This window comes from Ranitomeya variabilis, chromosome 3, assembly GCF_051348905.1.
Source record: "Ranitomeya variabilis isolate aRanVar5 chromosome 3, aRanVar5.hap1, whole genome shotgun sequence".
Lineage (NCBI taxonomy): Eukaryota > Metazoa > Chordata > Amphibia > Anura > Dendrobatidae > Ranitomeya > Ranitomeya variabilis.
This window is the reverse complement of record NC_135234.1, coordinates 3,456,815-3,476,407: the sequence shown is the minus strand read 5'-3', so window position 1 is coordinate 3,476,407 and position 19,593 is coordinate 3,456,815. Positions and strand designations below refer to the sequence as shown.

Sequence of the window (19,593 nt, the reverse complement as noted above, 5' to 3'; positions counted from 1 at the left end):
CCGTTATACTGATTACACCGATACCTGTGATCAGGATTGTGTTCAGTGACTACAGGCAGTGTCAGGTCGGTGCCGTTATACTGATTACACTGATACCTGTGATCACTATTGTGCTCAGTGACTACAGACAGTGTCAGGTCGGTGCCGTTATACTGATTACACTGATACCTGTGATCAGGATTTTGCTCAGTGACTACAGTCAGTGTCAGGTCGGTGCAGTTATACTGATTACACTGATACCTGTGATCAGGATTGTGTTCAGTGACTACAGACAGTGACAGGTCGGTGCCGTTATACTGATTACACTGATACCTGTGATCAGGATTGTGTTCAGTGACTACAGGCAGTGTCAGGTCGGTGCCGTTATACTGATTACACTGATACCTGTGATCACTATTGTGCTCAGTGACTACAGACAGTGTCAGGTCGGTGCCGTTATACTGATTACACTGATACCTGTGATCAGGATTTTGCTCAGTGACTACAGTCAGTGTCAGGTCGGTGCAGTTATACTGATTACACTGATACCTGTGATCAGGATTGTGCTCAGTGACTACAGACAGTGTCAGGTCGGTGCCGTTATACTGATTACACTGATACCTGTGATCACTATTGTGCTCAGTGACTACAGACAGTGTCAGGTCGGTGCAGTTATACTGATTACACTGATACCTGTGATCAGGATTGTGTTCAGTGACTACAGGCAGTGTCAGGTCGGTGCCGTTATACTGATTACACTGATACCTGTGATCAGGATTGTTCTCAGTGACTACAGACAGTGTCAGGTCGGTGCTGTTATACTGATTACACTGATACCTGTGATCAGGATTGTGCTCAGTGACTACAGACAGTGTCAGGTCGGTGCCGTTACACTGATTACACTGATACCTGTGATCAGGATTGTGATCTGTGACTACAGACAGTGTCAGGTCGGCGCCGTTATACTGATTACACTGATACCTGTGATCAGGATTTTGCTCTGTGACTACAGACAGTGTCAGGTAGGTGCCGTTATACTGATTACACTGATACCTGTGATCAGGATTGTGCTCTGTGACTACACAGTGTCAGGTCGGTGCAGTTATACTGATTACACTGATACCTGTGATCAGGATTGTGCTCAGTGACTATAGACAGTGTCAGGTCGGTGCCGTTATATTGATTACACTGATACCTGTGATCCGGATTGTGCTCAGTGACTACAGGCAGTGTCAGGTCGGTGCCGTTATACTGATTACACTGATACCTGTGATCAGGATTGTGCTCAGTGACTACACATTGTCAGGTCGGTGCCGTTATACTGATTACACTGATACCTGTGATCAGGATTGTGCTCAGTGACTACAGACAGTGTCAGGTCGGTGCTGTTATACTGATTACACTGATACCTGTGATCAGGATTGTGCTCTGTGACTACAGACAGTGTCAGGTTGGTGCCGTTATACTGATTACACTGATACCTGTGATCACTATTGTGCTCAGTGACTACAGTCAGTGTCAGGTTGGTGCCGTTATACTGATTACACTGATACCTGTGATCAGGATTGTGCTCAGTGACTACAGACAGTGTCAGGTCGGTGCCGTTATACTGATTACACTGATACCTGTGATCAGGATTGTGCTCAGTGATTACAGGCAGTGTCAGGTCGGCACCGTTATACTGATTACACTGATACCTGTGATCAGGATTGTGCTCAGGGACTACAGACAGTGTCAGGTCGGTGCCGTTATACTGATTACACTGATACCTGTGATCAGGATTGTGCTCAGTGACTACAGACAGTGTCAGGTCGGTGCCGTTATACTGATTACACTGATACCTGAGATAAGGATTGTGTTCAGTGACTACAGACAGTGTCAGGTCGGTGCCGTTATACTGATTACACTGATACCTGTGATCAGGATTGTGCTCAGTGACTACAGACAGTGTAAGGTCGGTGCCGTTATACTGATTACACTGATACCTGTGATCAGGATTGTGCTCAATGACTACATGCAGTGTCAGGTCGGTGCCGTTATACTGACTACACTGATACCTGTGATCAGGATTGTGCTCAGTGACTACAGACAGTGTCAGGTCGGTGCCGTTATACTGATTACACTGATACCTGTGATCAGGATTGTGCTCAGTGACTACAGACAGTGTCAGGTCAGTGCCATTATACTGATTACACTGATACCTGTGATCAGGATTGTGCTCAGTGACTACAGGCAGTGTCAGGTCGGTGCCGTTATACTGATTACACTGATACCTGTGATCAGGATTGTGCTCAGTGACTACAGACAGTGTCAGGTCGGTGCCGTTATACTGATTACACTGATACCTGTGATCAGGATTGTGCTCAGTGACTACAGGCAGTGTCAGGTCGGTGCCGTTATACTGATACCTGTGATCAGGATTGTGCTCAGTGACTACAGACCGTGTCAGGTCGGTGCCGTTATACTGATTACACTAATACCTGTGATCAGGATTGTGCTCAGTGACTACAGACAGTGTCAGGTCGGTGCCATTATACTGATTACACTGATACCTGTTATCAGGATTGTGCTCAGTGACTACAGGCAGTGTCAGGTCGGTGCCGTTATACTGATTACACTGATACCTGTGATCAGGATTGTGCTCAGTGACTACAGACAGTGTAAGGTCGGTGCCGTTATACTGATTACACTGATACCTGTGATCAGGATTGTGCTCAATGACTACATGCAGTGTCAGGTCGGTGCCGTTATACTGACTACACTGATACCTGTGATCAGGATTGTGCTCAGTGACTACAGACAGTGTCAGGTCGGTGCCGTTATACTGATTACACTGATACCTGTGATCAGGATTGTGCTCAGTGACTACAGACAGTGTCAGGTCAGTGCCATTATACTGATTACACTGATACCTGTGATCAGGATTGTGCTCAGTGACTACAGGCAGTGTCAGGTCGGTGCCGTTATACTGATTACACTGATACCTGTGATCAGGATTGTGCTCAGTGCCTACAGACAGTGTCAGGTCGGTGCCGTTATACTGATTACACTGATACCTGTGATCAGGATTGTGCTCAGTGACTACAGGCAGTGTCAGGTCGGTGCCGTTATACTGATACCTGTGATCAGGATTGTGCTCAGTGACTACAGACAGTGTCAGGTCGGTGCCGTTATACTGATTACACTGATACCTGTGATCAGGATTGTGCTCAGTGACTACAGACAGTGTCAGGTCGGTGCCGTTATACTGATTACACTGATTCCTGTGATCAGGATTGTGCTCAGTGACTATACACAGTGTCAGGTCGGTGCCGTTATACTGATTACACTGATACCTGTGATCAGGATTGTGCTCAGTGACTACAGACAGTGTCAGGTCGGTGCCGTTATACTGATTACACTGATACCTGTGATCAGGATTGTGCTCAGTGACTACAGGCAGTGTCAGGTCGGTGCCGTTATACTGATTACACTGATACCTGTGATCAGGATTGTGCTCAGTGACTACAGACAGTGTCAGGTTGGAGCCGTTATACTGATTACACTGATACCTGTGATCAGGATTGTGCTCAGTGACTACAGACAGTGTCAGGTCGGTGCCGTTATACTGATTACACTGATACCTGTGATCACGATTGTGCTCAGTGGCTACAGACCGTGTCAGGTCGGTGCCGTTATACTGATTACACTAATACCTGTGATCAGGATTGTGCTCAGTGACTACAGACAGTGTCAGGTCGGTGCCATTATACTGATTACACTGATACCTGTGATCAGGATTGTGCTCAGTGACTACAGACAGTGTCAGGTCGGTGCTGTTATACTGATTACACTGATACCTGTGATCAGGATTGTGCTCAGTGACTACAGACAGTGTCAGGTCGGTGCCGTTATACTGATTACACTGATACCTGTGATCAGGATTGTGCTCAGTGACTACAGGCAGTGTCAGGTCGGTGCCGTTATACTGATTACACTGATACCTGTGATCAGGATTGTGCTCAGTGACTACAGACAGTGTAAGGTCGGTGCCGTTATACTGATTACACTGATACCTGTGATCAGGATTGTGCTCAATGACTACAGACAGTGTTAGGTCGGTGCCGTTATACTGATTACACTGATACCTGTGATCAGGATTGTGCTCAGTGACTACAGACAGTGTAAGGTCGGTGCCGTTATACTGATTACACTGATACCTGTGATCAGGATTGTGCTCAGTGACTACAGGCAGTGTCAGGTCGGTGCCGTTATACTGACTACACTGATACCTGTGATCAGGATTGTGCTCAGTGACTACAGACAGTGTCAGGTCGGTGCCGTTATACTGATTACACTGATACCTGTGATCACGATTGTGCTCAGTGACTACAGACCGTGTCAGGTCGGTGCCGTTATACTGATTACACTAATACCTGTGATCAGGATTGTGCTCAGTGACTACAGACAGTGTCAGGTCGGTGCCGTTATACTGATTACACTGATACCTGTGATCAGGATTGTGCTCAGTGACTACAGACAGTGTCAGGTCGGTGCCGTTATACTGATTACACTGATACCTGTGATCAGGATTGTGCTCAGGGACTACAGACAGTGTCAGGTCGGTGCCGTTATACTGATTACACTGATACCTGTGATCAGGATTGTGCTCAGTGACTACAGACAGTGTCAGGTCGGTGCCGTTATACTGATTACACTGATACCTGTGATCAGGATTGTGCTCAGTGACTACAGGCAGTGTCAGGTCGGTGCCGTTATACTGACTACACTGATACCTGTGATCAGGATTGTGCTCAGTGACTACAGACAGTGTCAGGTCGGTGCCGTTATACTGATTACACTGATACCTGTGATCACGATTGTGCTCAGTGACTACAGACCGTGTCAGGTCGGTGCCGTTATACTGATTACACTAATACCTGTGATCAGGATTGTGCTCAGTGACTACAGACAGTGTCAGGTCGGTGCCGTTATACTGATTACACTGATACCTGTGATCAGGATTGTGCTCAGTGACTACAGACAGTGTCAGGTCGGTGCCGTTATACTGATTACACTGATACCTGTGATCAGGATTGTGCTCAGGGACTACAGACAGTGTCAGGTCGGTGCCGTTATACTGATTACACTGATACCTGTGATCAGGATTGTGCTCAGTGACTACAGACAGTGTCAGGTCGGTGCCGTTATACTGATTACACTGATACCTGTGATCAGGATTGTGCTCAGTGACTACAGACAGTGTCAGGTCGGTGCCGTTATACTGATTACACTGATACCTGTGATCAGGATTGTGCTCAGTGACTACAGACAGTGTCAGGTCGGTGCTGTTATACTGATTACACTGATACCTGTGATCAGGATTGTGCTCAGTGACTACAGACAGTGTCAGGTCGGTGCCGTTATACTGATTACACTGATACCTGTGATCAGGATTGTGCTCAGTGACTACAGACAGTGTCAGGTCGGTGCTGTTATACTGATTACACTGATACCTGTGATCAGGATTGTGCTCAGTGATTACAGGCAGTGTCAGGTTGGTGCAGTTATACTGATTACACTGATATCTGTGATCAGGATTGTGCTCAGTGACTACAGGCAGTGTCAGGTCGGTGACGTTATACTGATTACACTGATACCTGTGATCAGGATTGTGCTCAGTGACTACAGAGTGTCAGGTCGGTGCCGTTATACTGACTACACTGATACCTGTGATCAGGATTGTGCTCAGTGACTACAGACAGTGTCAGATCGGTGCCGTTATACTGATTACACTGATACCTGTGATCAGGATTGTGCTCAGTGATTACAGACAGTGTCAGGTCGATGCCGTTATACTGATTACACTGATACCTGTGATCAGGATTGTGCTCAGTGACTACAGACAGTGTCAGGTCGGTGCCTGTTATGGTTTCCAATGGCAAGGAAACATCAGAAGCATAGAATAAACGGACAAGCTCTCGGGTGATGGAAACTAGAGCTGACCGCGATGCTAAACCTACACACCACACTAGAAGTAGCCAGGGGGCATTCCTGCGTTGTCTCTAGATGCCGCGCGCCAGCCGGAGAACTAACTACCCCTGGTAGAAGAAAACACAGTCCTGGCTTGCCTCCAGAGAATGTCCCCACAGGAGATAGCAGCCCCCCACATATAATAACGGTGAGAGCAGATGAAAAGACACACGTAGTATGAAAGCAGATTTAGCACAGAGAGGCCCGCTAACTAAATAGCAGAAAGATACAACAGAGGACTTCGCGGTCAGCTGCAAAACCCTTCAAAACACCATCCTGAAATTACCTTAACTCATGTGACAACTCATGCCACTGGAGTGGTAATTTCAGCCCAACAAGAGCTTCCAGCTGCAGAGATTCACATAAGTGCAAACTGGACAAAACATACAAAAATAGACTTAAGGACTAAAGTGTCCAACTTAGCTGAGCAGAAAACTGGGAGCAGGAACATGCAACAGAATCACTCTGGATACATTGATGGCTAGCATTAGAATGACTGAGGAGCAAGGTTAAATAGGATACTCCCACATCCTGATAGGAACAGGTGAACTGAGAAGGCAAAGCTTGCAGGACACCAGTACCACAAGAGACCACCGGGGGAGCCCACGAACCGAATCACAACAGGTGCCGTTATACTGATTACACTGATACCTGTGATCACGATTGTGCTCAGTGACTACAGACAGTGTCAGGTCGGTGCCGTTATACTGATTACACTGATACCTGTGATCCGGATTCTGCTCAGTGACTACAGACAGTGTCAGGTCGGTGCCGTTATACTGATTACACTGATACCTGTGATCAGGATTGTGCTCAGTGACTACAGACAGTGTCAGGTCGGTGCTGTTATACTGATTACACTGATACCTGTGATCAGGATTGTGCTCAGTGACTACAGACAGTGTCAGGTCGGTGCCGTTATACTGATTACACTGATACCTGTGATCAGGATTGTGCTCAGTGACTACAGACAGTGTCAGGTCGGTGCCGTTATACTGATTACACTGATACCTGTGATCAGGATTGTGCTCAGTGACTACAGACAGTGTCAGGTCGGTGCCGTTATACTGATTACACTGATACCTGTGATCAGGATTGTGCTCAGTGACTACAGACAGTGTCAGGTCGGTGCCGTTATACTGATTACACTGATACCTGTGATCAGGATTGTGCTCAGTGATTACAGGCAGTGTCAGGTTGGTGCAGTTATACTGATTACACTGATATCTGTGATCAGGATTGTGCTCAGTGACTACAGGCAGTGTCAGGTCGGTGCCGTTATATTGATTACACTGATACCTGTGATCCGGATTGTGCTCAGTGACTACAGGCAGTGTCAGGTCGGTGCCGTTATACTGATTACACTGATACCTGTGATCAGGATTGTGCTCAGTGACTACAGGCAGTGTCAGGTCGGTGCCGTTATACTGATTACACTGATACCTGTGATCAAGATTGTGCTCAGTGACTACAGACAGTGTCAGGTTGGTGCCGTTATACTGATTACACTGATACCTGTGATCAGGATTGTGCTCAGTGACTACAGGCAGTGTCAGGTTGGTGCTGTTATACTGATTACACTGATACCTGTGATCAGGATTGTGCTCAGTGACTACACAGTGTCAGGTCGGTGCCGTTATACTGATTACACTGATACCTGTGATCAGGATTGTGCTCAGTGACTACAGGCAGTGTCAGGTCGGTGCATTATACTGATTACACTGATACCTGTGATCAGGATTGTGCTCAGTGACTACAGACAGTGTCAGGTCAGTGCCGTTATACTGATTACACTGATACCTGTGATCAGGATTGTGTTCAGTGACTACAGACAGTGACAGGTCGGTGCCGTTATACTGATTACACCGATACCTGTGATCAGGATTGTGTTCAGTGACTACAGACAGTGACAGGTCGGTGCCGTTATACTGATTACACTGATACCTGTGATCAGGATTGTGCTCAGTGACTACAGTCAGTGTCAGGTCGGTGCCGTTATATTGATTACACTGATACCTGTGATCAGGATTGTGCTCTGTGACTACAGACAGTGTCAGGTCGGTGCCGTTATACTGATTACACTGATACCTGTGATCAGGATTGTGCTCAGTGACTACAGTGTCAGGTCGGTGCCTTTATACTGATTACACTGATACCTGTGATCAGGATTGTGTTCAGTGACTACAGACAGTGACAGGTCGGTGCCGTTATACTGATTACACCGATACCTGTGATCAGGATTGTGTTCAGTGACTACAGGCAGTGTCAGGTCGGTGCCGTTATACTGATTACACTGATACCTGTGATCACTATTGTGCTCAGTGACTACAGACAGTGTCAGGTCGGTGCCGTTATACTGATTACACTGATACCTGTGATCAGGATTTTGCTCAGTGACTACAGTCAGTGTCAGGTCGGTGCAGTTATACTGATTACACTGATACCTGTGATCAGGATTGTGTTCAGTGACTACAGACAGTGACAGGTCGGTGCCGTTATACTGATTACACTGATACCTGTGATCAGGATTGTGTTCAGTGACTACAGGCAGTGTCAGGTCGGTGCCGTTATACTGATTACACTGATACCTGTGATCACTATTGTGCTCAGTGACTACAGACAGTGTCAGGTCGGTGCCGTTATACTGATTACACTGATACCTGTGATCAGGATTTTGCTCAGTGACTACAGTCAGTGTCAGGTCGGTGCAGTTATACTGATTACACTGATACCTGTGATCAGGATTGTGCTCAGTGACTACAGACAGTGTCAGGTCGGTGCCGTTATACTGATTACACTGATACCTGTGATCACTATTGTGCTCAGTGACTACAGACAGTGTCAGGTCGGTGCAGTTATACTGATTACACTGATACCTGTGATCAGGATTGTGTTCAGTGACTACAGGCAGTGTCAGGTCGGTGCCGTTATACTGATTACACTGATACCTGTGATCAGGATTGTGCTCAGTGACTACAGACAGTGTCAGGTCGGTGCTGTTATACTGATTACACTGATACCTGTGATCAGGATTGTGCTCAGTGACTACAGACAGTGTCAGGTCGGTGCCGTTACACTGATTACACTGATACCTGTGATCAGGATTGTGATCTGTGACTACAGACAGTGTCAGGTCGGCGCCGTTATACTGATTACACTGATACCTGTGATCAGGATTTTGCTCTGTGACTACAGACAGTGTCAGGTAGGTGCCGTTATACTGATTACACTGATACCTGTGATCAGGATTGTGCTCTGTGACTACACAGTGTCAGGTCGGTGCAGTTATACTGATTACACTGATACCTGTGATCAGGATTGTGCTCAGTGACTATAGACAGTGTCAGGTCGGTGCCGTTATATTGATTACACTGATACCTGTGATCCGGATTGTGCTCAGTGACTACAGGCAGTGTCAGGTCGGTGCCGTTATACTGATTACACTGATACCTGTGATCAGGATTGTGCTCAGTGACTACACATTGTCAGGTCGGTGCCGTTATACTGATTACACTGATACCTGTGATCAGGATTGTGCTCAGTGACTACAGACAGTGTCAGGTCGGTGCTGTTATACTGATTACACTGATACCTGTGATCAGGATTGTGCTCTGTGACTACAGACAGTGTCAGGTTGGTGCCGTTATACTGATTACACTGATACCTGTGATCACTATTGTGCTCAGTGACTACAGTCAGTGTCAGGTTGGTGCCGTTATACTGATTACACTGATACCTGTGATCAGGATTGTGCTCAGTGACTACAGTCAGTGTCAGGTCGGTGCCGTTATATTGATTACACTGATACCTGTGATCAGGATTGTGCTCAGTGACTACAGGCAGTTTCAGGTCGGTGCCGTTATACTGATTACACTGATACCTGTGATTAGGATTGTGCTCTGTGACTACAGACAGTGTCAGGTCGGTGCCGTTATACTGATTACACTGATACCTGTGATCAGGATTGTGCTCAGTGACTACAGTCAGTGTCAGGTCGGTGCCGTTCTTGTGATCAGGATTGTGCTCAGTGACCACAGTGTCAGGTCGGTGCCGTTATACTGATTACACTGATACTTGTGATCAGGATTGTGCTCAGTGACTACAGACCGTGTCAGGTCAGTGCCGTTATACCGATTACACTGATCCCTGTGATCAGGATTGTGCTCCGTGACTACAGACAGTGTCAGGTCGGCGCCGTTATACTGATTACAGTGATACTTGTGATCAGGATTGTGCTCAGTGACTACAGACAGTGTCAGGTCAGTGCCGTTATACTGATTACACTGATATCTGTGATCAGGATTGTGCTCAGTGACTACAGACAGTGTCAGGTCGGTGCCGTTATATTGATTACACTGATACCTGTGATCAGGATTGTGCTCCGTGACTACAGTGTCAGGTCGGTGTCGTTATACTGATTACACTGATACCTGTGATCAGGATTGTGCTCAGTATAACTACAGACCGTGTCAGGTCGGTGCCGTTATACTGATTACACTGATACCTGTGATCAGGATTGTGCTCAGTGACTACAGACAGTGTCAGGTCGGTGCCGTTATACTGATTACACTGATACCTGTGATCAGGATTGTGCTCAGTGACTACAGACAGTGTCAGGTCGGTGCCGTTATATTGATTACACTGATACCTGTGATCAGGATTGTGCTCAGTGACTACAGACAGTGTCAGGTCGGTGCCGTTATACTGATTACACTGATACCTGTGATCAGGATTGTGCTCAGTGACTACAGACAGTGTCAGGTCGGTGCCGTTATATTGATTATACTGATACCTGTGATCAGGATTGTGCTCAGTGACTACATACAGTGTCAGGTAGGTGCAGTTATACTGATTACACTGATACCTGTGATCAGGATTGTGCTCTGTGACTACAGACAGTGTCAGGTAGGTGCCGTCATACTGATTACACTGATACCTGTGATCAGGATTGTGCTCAGTGACTACACAGTGTCAGGTCGGTGCCGTTATACTGATTACACTGATACCTGTGATCACGATTGTGCTCAGTGACTACACAGTGTCAGGTCGGTGCCGTTATACTGATTACACTGATACCTGTGATCAGGATTGTGCTCAGTGACTACAGACAGTGTCAGGTCGGTGCCTTTATATTGATTACACTGATACCTGTGATCAGGATTGTGCTCCGTGACTACAGTGTCAGGTCGGTGCCGTTATACTGATTACACTGATACCTGTGATCAGGATTGTGCTCTGTGACTACAGACAGTGTCAGGTAGGTGCAGTTATACTGATTACACTGATACCTGTGATCAGGATTGTGCTCTGTGACTACAGTCAGTGTCAGGTAGGTGCCGTTATACTGATTACACTGATACCTGTGATCAGTATTGTGCTCTGTGACTACACAGTGTCAGGTCGGTGCCGTTATACTGATTACACTGATACCTGTGATCAGGATTGTGCTCAGTGACTACAGTCAGTGTCAGGTCGGTGCAGTTATACTGATTACACTGATACCTGTGATCAGGATTGTGTTCAGTGACTATAGACAGTGTCAGGTCGGTGCCGTTATACTGATTACACTGATACCTGTGATCAGGATTGTGCTCAGTGACTACAGTCAGTGTCAGTTCGGTGCAGTTATACTGATTACACTGATACCTGTGATCAGGATTGTGCTCTGTGACTACAGACAGTGTCAGGTAGGTGCAGTTATACTGATTACACTGATACCTGTGATCAGGATTGTGCTCTGTGACTACAGACAGTGTCAGGTAGGTGCCGTCATACTGATTACACTGATACCTGTGATCAGGATTGTGCTCAGTGACTACAGACAGTGTCAGGTCGGTGCCGTTATACTGATTACACTGATACCTGTGATCAGGATTGTGCTCAGTGACTACAGACAGTGTCAGGTCGGTGCCGTTATACTGATTACACTGATACCTGTGATCAGGATTGTGCTCAGTGACTACAGACAGTGTCAGGTCGGTGCCGTTATACTGATTACACTGATACCTGTGATCAGGATTGTGCTCAGTGACTACAGACAGTGTCAGGTCGGTGCCGTTATACTGATTACACTGATACCTGTGATCAGTGATTACAGGCAGTGTCAGGTCGGCGCCGTTATACTGATTACACTGATACCTGTGATCAGGATTGTGCTCAGGGACTACAGACAGTGTCAGGTCGGTGCCGTTATACTGATTACACTGATACCTGTGATCAGGATTGTGCTCAGTGACTACAGACAGTGTCAGGTCGGTGCAGTTATACTGATTACACTGATACCTGTGATCAGGATTGTGCTCAGTGACTACAGACAGTGGCAGGTCGGTGCCGTTATACTGATTACACTGATACCTGTGATCAGGATTGTGCTCAGTGACTACAGACAGTGTCAGGTCGGTGCAGTTATACTGATTACACTGATACCTGTGATCAGGATTGTGCTCTGTGACTACAGACAGTGTCATGTCGGTGCCGTTATACTGATTGACTGATAGGCACCATTTTGCTGCACCCAATTTTTTTTTCCTCCAACAAAATGGCGGTAGTGATTGCGCAGCAGCATCTGTCGGTGAGACATACATGACACTGTGCAGCCGCTGCGACCGACATAATTTTGCTCAATGTAATTTTATTTTTTCTAACCTCACAATATTCTATGCAATATGTAAAATAGTGGGGCGGGTCAGTGAGAGATCAGTGACTTGTCAGCAGTAATACAGATGGATACCTAATCAAAGCTTCATAAGAAGGCCCCGCCCACAACCCCACCCCAGAGCACGAGCATATCATTAACTGAAAATCCAGATTCCTCAAAAACCACAAGACGGATTTCATCATCTGATACTGTCTGTAGTTACTGTGCACAATCCTGATCACAGGGCACTTAATAACTGCCCATGGTCATATTCAGTTTTTATCTCTAACAGTTATTCAGCGTACCCAAGCCCTCCTCCTCCTCCATTGTGGCCCTCCTCCTCTGTTGTCGTCGCCGTCGTCCTCCTCCTCCGTCGTCTTCCTCCTCCTTTGTCGCCCTCGTCTTCCTCCTCCGTTACATAGTTACATAGTTATTAAGGTTGAAGGAAGACTGTAAGTCCATCTAGTTCAACCCATAGCCTAACCTAACATGCCCTAACATGTTGATCCAGAGGAAGGCAAAAAAAACCCATGTGGCAAAGAGTAACTCCACCATGGGGAAAAAAATTCCTTCCCGACTCCACATACGGCAATCAGACTAGTTCCCTGGATCAACGCCTTATCAAGGAATCTAGTGTATATACCCTGTAACATTATACTTTTCCAGAAAGGCATCCAGTCCCCTCTTAAATTTAATTAATGAATCACTCATTACAACATCATACGGCAGAGAGTTCCATAGTCTCACTGCTCTTACAGTAAAGAATCCGCGTCTGTTATTATGCTTAAACCTTCGTCCTCCTCCTCCGTTGTTGTCCTCCTCCTCCTTTGTCGCCCTCGTCTTCGTCCTCCGTTGTCACCCTTGTCCTCCTCCTTTGTCGTCTTCCTCCTTTGTTGTCGCCCTTGTCTTCCTCCTCCGTTGTCGCCCTCGTCTTCCTCCTTCTCCTCCATTGTCGCCCTCGTCTTCCTCCTCCTCCTCCGTTGTCGCCCTCGTCTTTCTCCTCCTCCTCCTCCGTTGTCGCCCTCGTCTTTCTCCTCCTCCTCCTCCGTTGTCGCCCTCGTCTTTCTCCTCCTCCTCCGTTGTCGCCCTTGTCTTTCTCCTCCTCCTCCTCCGTTGTCGCCCTCGGCTTCCTTTTTTCCATCTTCTCCCTCGTTCTCCTCCTTTTCCTCCTCCTTTTCTTCGCTCTCGTTCTCCTTTTCCTCCTCCTTTTCTTCCTCCTTTTCTTCGCCCTCGTCTTCCTCCTTCTCCTCCATTGTCGCCCTCATCTTCCTCCTCCTCCTCCGTTGTCGCCCTCGTCTTTCTCCTCCTCCTCCTCCGTTGTCGCCCTCGTCTTTCTCCTCCTCCTCCGTTGTCGCCCTCGTCTTTCTCCTCCTCCTCCTCCTCCGTTGTCGCCCTCGTCTTTCTCCTCCTCCTCCTCCGTTGTCGCCCTCGTCTTTCTCCTCCTCCTCCTCCGTTGTCGCCCTCGTCTTTCTCCTCCTCCGTTGTCGCCCTCGTCTTTCTCCTCCTCCTCCTCCGTTGTCGCCCTCGTCTTTCTCCTCCTCCTCCGTTGTCGCCCTCGTCTTCCTTCTCCTCCGTTGTCGCCCTCGTCTTCCTCCTCCTCCGTTGTCGCCCTCGTCTTCCTCCTCCTCCTCCTCCTCCTCCGTTGTGGCCCTCGTCTTCCTCCTCCTCCTCCGTTGTGGCCCTCGTCTTCCTCCTCCTCCTCCTCCTCAGTTGTGGCCCTCGTCTTCCTCCTCCTCCTCCTCCGTTGTGGCCCTCGTCCTCCTCCTCCTCCTCCTCCGTTGTGGCCCTCGTCTTCCTCCTCCTCCTCCGTTGTGGCCCTCGTCTTCCTCCTCCTCCTCCTCCTCCTCCGTTGTGGCCCTCGTCTTCCTCCTCCTCCTCCTCCGTTGTGGCCCTCGTCTTCCTCCTCCTCCTCCATTGTGGCCCTCGTCTTCCTCCTCCTCCTCCGTTGTGGCCCTCGTCCTCCTCCTCCGTTGTGGCCCTCGTCTTCCTCCTCCTCCTCCTCCTCCTCCGTTGTGGCCCTCGTCTTCCTCCTCCTCCTCCTCCTCCGTTGTGGCCCTCGTCCTCCTCCTCCTCCTCCTCCGTTGTGGCCCTCGTCTTCCTCCTCCTCCTCCTCCGTTGTGGCCCTCGTCTTCCTCCTCCTCCTTTTCCTCCTCCTTTTCTTCGCCCTCGTCTTCCTCCTTTTCCTCCTCCGTTGTCGCCCTCGGCTTCCTTTTTTCCATCTTCTCCCTCGTTCTCCTCCTTTTCCTCCTCCTTTTCTTCGCTCTCGTTCTCCTTTTCCTCCTCCTTTTCTTCCTCCTTTTCTTCGCCCTCGTCCTCCTCCTTTTCCTCCTCCTCGTTGTCGCCCTCGTCCTCCTCCGTTACCCCTGGACCACGGTCTCAGGCTTTGCTTGCTTTCTTGCAGTGAGCGCGGTGAGTTCTCGCCGGAGGTGGAGTTCATGGGGAAGAGCGCGCTGACCGGGGCAGTGATTGGCATGGTGTATGGCGGTGTACCAGCAGCTCGCTTCAGCCGGGAGCATTATATAAAGCACAGCCAGGCAGAGGTTTACCGTCACCGGATAGAGGCTGTGGTGAGGTTGATGAGGCTTATAATGGCGGTGCTTTATTTGTTGGGTCACCTCATCACATTACTGCATTACTGTGTCTCCGCAGAGGTCAATACATAATGCCGCCATCCGGAGCTTTCTTCGGTACGGATTCCGTTGGGGATGGAGAGTTGCCGCTTTTGTCAGCATCTTTAAGTAAGTGACCACTCAGTGCTTATCCCTAAAGTCATCTCTGTGCAGCCGAGCCTCTTCACATATGCCCCTCACTCAACAACCATGACTTGTGCTCCACAGCTTAACCAACGCCAGCCTCGCTGCGTACCGTGACAAAGTGGTGGTCAGCAACTTCGCTGCAGCCGGAGGTGAGGAGGAGAGAGTGGTCTGCGAGGACGAGACATATGAGGGAGACCTTGGTTTGTGTGCCCCCGATACGTGTGAAGGAGAGGGTGGTCTGCAATGATGAGACGTATGAGGAAACCCTGTGTCACGGCTCTGTTATCAGATGTCCTGGGACCAGGGGCTCCTTTTCTGTCCCTAACTCAGGTGTCGCCCTAGCTCGCCCTGTTCCCCGGATTACTTCTGATTGTGAAGACACTGTGGCCACGTACCTTGCCTTCTCTCCTGAATCCGCCCTCCGTCTGTACCCTTCCCCCACCCAGGGAACAGCGGAGTAGTAGTGTACCGTAAGACACCAAGCAGAGTAACAAGGTAATACGAACAGAGGTAACAGAAAATACCAAACATACAAATGTACATATATGAACAACAGTGGTAAACACCGGGGAGTGGGGGATGGAGTTAAACCGAAGTAGGAGAAGTAGGGAATTATCACAAACTCAAAACCTCTTCTGGCTCCTCTCTGTCGCGGTAACCCCATGACAGTACCTCACCATTCTACGAGGGACCTCTGGAACCTCAGAACCAGGTTTATCAGGGTGTGCCACGTGAAAAGACCGGACCAGCTTGGCTGCTGGTACCCACGTCCTCTCTTCCGGACCATATTCCTTCCAGTGTACCAGATACGGAAGTGACCGATGAACTAAGCAAGAATCAATGATCTTGGTTATTTGAAATTCCAAACTACCATCCACAATGACAGGAGATGGCGGTAGCGGTGATGGTACAGAGGTTACAACGTAGTTTTTGAGTAGAGATCGATGAAACACATTATGGATCCTAAAAGTGAGCGTCAAAGCAAGGCGGAATGCTACGAGATTGACAGTGGCCACAATCTTTTATAAGGACCGATAAACCTGGGACCAAGTTTCCAAGATGGAACCTTCAACTTAATGTTCCTAGAGGACAGCCATACCAAGTCACCAACACCCAAGTCTGGACCCACCAAACGTCTCCAATCAGCCGCACTCTTATATTTGGACCCCATCTTAATAAAATTATCAAGAACCCCTTGTGACACAGATGTAACTGATGATGAAACCGTTCTTCCTCAGGTATTGCAGAAGAACGATTCCTAATAAATGAGCTGAAATGAGGATGAAGCCTGCATGCCTTGAAGAACTGGGACTTACCAGTAGACTCATGACAACGATTATTTACCGTGAATTCGGCTAACGGTAAGTAGGTAACAAAACACCTAAGATAATTCTACAGATTCTGGTTAACCCGTTCAGTATGCTCATTAGACTGCGGTTGAAATGCTGAAGAGAACGACAGATGGATCCCCAGACGGGTGCAAAGCGACCTCCAAAATCTGGAAATAAACTGCGCCCTTTGATCAGAAACTATCGGTAGGGATCCCATGTAATTTTACAATCTCTCTGATGAAAATTTGCACCAAGGGCTTCAAATAAAGTAAAGCGGGTAGTGCAAAACAAAATGACATCTTACTGAATCTGTCCAACACCAACAAGATTACAGTATTACCTGCTGGCACGGGTAGATCAGTGATAAAATCGACCGATAAATGAGTCCAATGTCTACTGGGAATCGCCAATGGTTGGAGAGAACCAGACAGACGAGTATGAGAGGTCTTAGAATGCGCACAGACACTGCATGACTACATACTCCCGGACATCCTGATGAACACCTGACCACCAAAAACGCTGAGTAAGAAGTGGTGGCTTTATTACCAGGATGTCCGGCCAAGACTGAATCATGATGTTCGCTAAGAATTGTCAGACAGAGATTCATAGAACAAACAGTTTACCAAGTGGACAGGTAGCAGGGGCATACCCCTGAGCGTCAACAACCTCTCTTTCCAGATCGGAGCATATAGACGCTATAACCGCCACTTTTTGTAGTATAGGAACCGGTTCACACCGGGGGGGTTTCCACCCCGTGGAAAACAATGAGATAAGGCATCCGCCTTAATGTTCTTGTTCCCCGGCCTATATGTAACAAAAAAGTTAAATCTAATGACGAACAATGCCTGTCGAGGGGTTAGATGTTTTGCAGACTCTAGATATGAGATTCTTATGATCATGATCATCATAACCGGATGAACTGCCCCCTCCAAAAAAAATGACGCCACTCTTCAAATGCCCATTTGATTGCCAAAAGTTTCCTGTTACCAATGTCATAATTTCTCTTCGCAGATGAGTTTTTTTTTTTTTTTAGAAAAGTATGCACTTGGATGCCATTTACAAGTAGACGAACCCCTCAACAATACAGCCCCCACTTCAGACGCATTACCCTCTACGATAAAAGGCTGAGAGACATCAGCCTGTATGAGGATCGGAGCAGATGCAAAACACCTCTTCAAGGTATCGAATGCCTCCCTGGCCAGACTGGATCACTTGGAAAAATCTGTCCATTCCTGGTCAAATCCATCAGAGGTTTGGCTACTACCGAAAAGTTATTGATGAACTTACGGCAGTAAACCTGTGTAACGCCTTCAAATCTTTAGGATGAACCCAATCTAGTACCGCCTGGACTTTAGCCGGATCCATGCGAAAACCAGTGGACGATAAAACATATCTTAGGAAAGGGATCTCCTCAACCGAGAGCATACACTTCTCGGGTTTGACATATAATTTGTCTCGGAGTATCTGTAAGACCTGTCTGACATGTACCTGAGGTGACTCAAGGTCAGGTGAATAAATTAATATATCATCCAGATAGATAACCACAAATCTGCACCAGGTGACTAAAGATGTCATTTACAAAGTTCTGAAAGACGGCGGGAGCATTCATCAACCCAAATGGCATCACCAGGTTCTCATAGTGTCCCTCAGGCGTATTCAAAGATGTTTTCCACTCATCCCCCTCTTTAATGCGAATAAGATTATATGCCCCTCTGAGGTCCAGTTTAGGAATCCATTTTCCTCCTATAATCTGATTAAAGACCCGGGATGAGAGGGAGCAGATATGGATCCCGGACCGTGATCTGATTGAGTTTGCGGAAATCTAGCAGTCGTAACCCCCCATCCTTCTTCTTTAGGCTTCTTTTACACTTGCCGTTGTCTGGCAGCCCCAATAGATTTGTATGGGGCCGTAAAAACGGGCCACAATAATTGCACAGCTCGGCGTATGGCTGTGAGGGGCCTTTTTTACGGCCGTTAAGAAAGATCGATCTTTTTCACGGCTTACGGACACGGCCCCCCCATTGTAAATCAATGGGGCCGCAAAAAAACGTACCCCTGTCACTTCCGGTTTTGTGGACCGCCGGTTTTTTTCCCAATACTTTTCCTATAGTATTAGGAAGCTGGAAAACGGTGATACGCAAGTTTTATAGGGTCCGATATTGCGGCAGACCTTGATAATTGTGGCGATACGGCCTGCAAAAAAAGGCCCACAATAACGGGCCGCAAAAAACCCGGTAAGTGTAAGAAGTCTTACAAAGAAAAACCCTGCAACAATGGGGGATGAGGATGGTCTGATATGACCCTTTGTCAAATTCTCCGCGATATCGTCCTTCATGGCTATGGTATTATAGAGGTATTATAAAGTCTGCTCTTTAGCAGCTTGGCCCCAGGGACAAGATTACTGGCGCAGTCATAAGGACAATGGGCAGTAAGATCTTGGCACCCCTGCTCTGAGAACACATCCCCAAAATCAGACAGGTATTTTGGCACAGAGTGGGTGGCCACCCTAGCAAGCTGGGTAACCAAGCAGTGTCCTTGACAATACTCCACTTTACAACCCCCCGAGTGCCAGTCTACCACAGGGTTATGCAGAGTGAGCCAAGGAAGTCCTACAACCTCAGGTGAGGGCAGACCCTCTTGCACATAAGTCAATACCTTCTGAGTGCATGGCCCCTACCTGAAGATGTAACCCTCGGACAACTTGAGTAAAATACCCGTCTCAAGGGTGCAGAGTCAATGGCGATTATGGGTATGGGTCGGGACAGTGTATATTGTTTGAGGCCCTGGACCTGAACTATCCTAACGTGGAGCAAGTTAACCCCTGCCCCACTGTCCATAAATGCAGAAATAACCACCTTATTTTTACCCAGATAGATTT

General features: G+C 47.8%; 1 protein-coding gene across 1 annotated transcript in view; it reads left to right on the top strand.

Annotated features, from left to right (window-relative positions):
* The window catches only part of TIMMDC1 (translocase of inner mitochondrial membrane domain containing 1), a 61,572-nt gene that overhangs the window by 34,296 nt on the left and 7,683 nt on the right, over positions 1-19,593 (top strand). Inside the window, exons 3-5 of the mRNA XM_077293570.1 lie at positions 15,030-15,195; positions 15,278-15,366; positions 15,466-15,533. Coding sequence (XP_077149685.1) covers positions 15,030-15,195; positions 15,278-15,366; positions 15,466-15,533 — 323 coding nt within the window. The remainder of the gene's footprint in view (positions 1-15,029; positions 15,196-15,277; positions 15,367-15,465; positions 15,534-19,593) is intronic.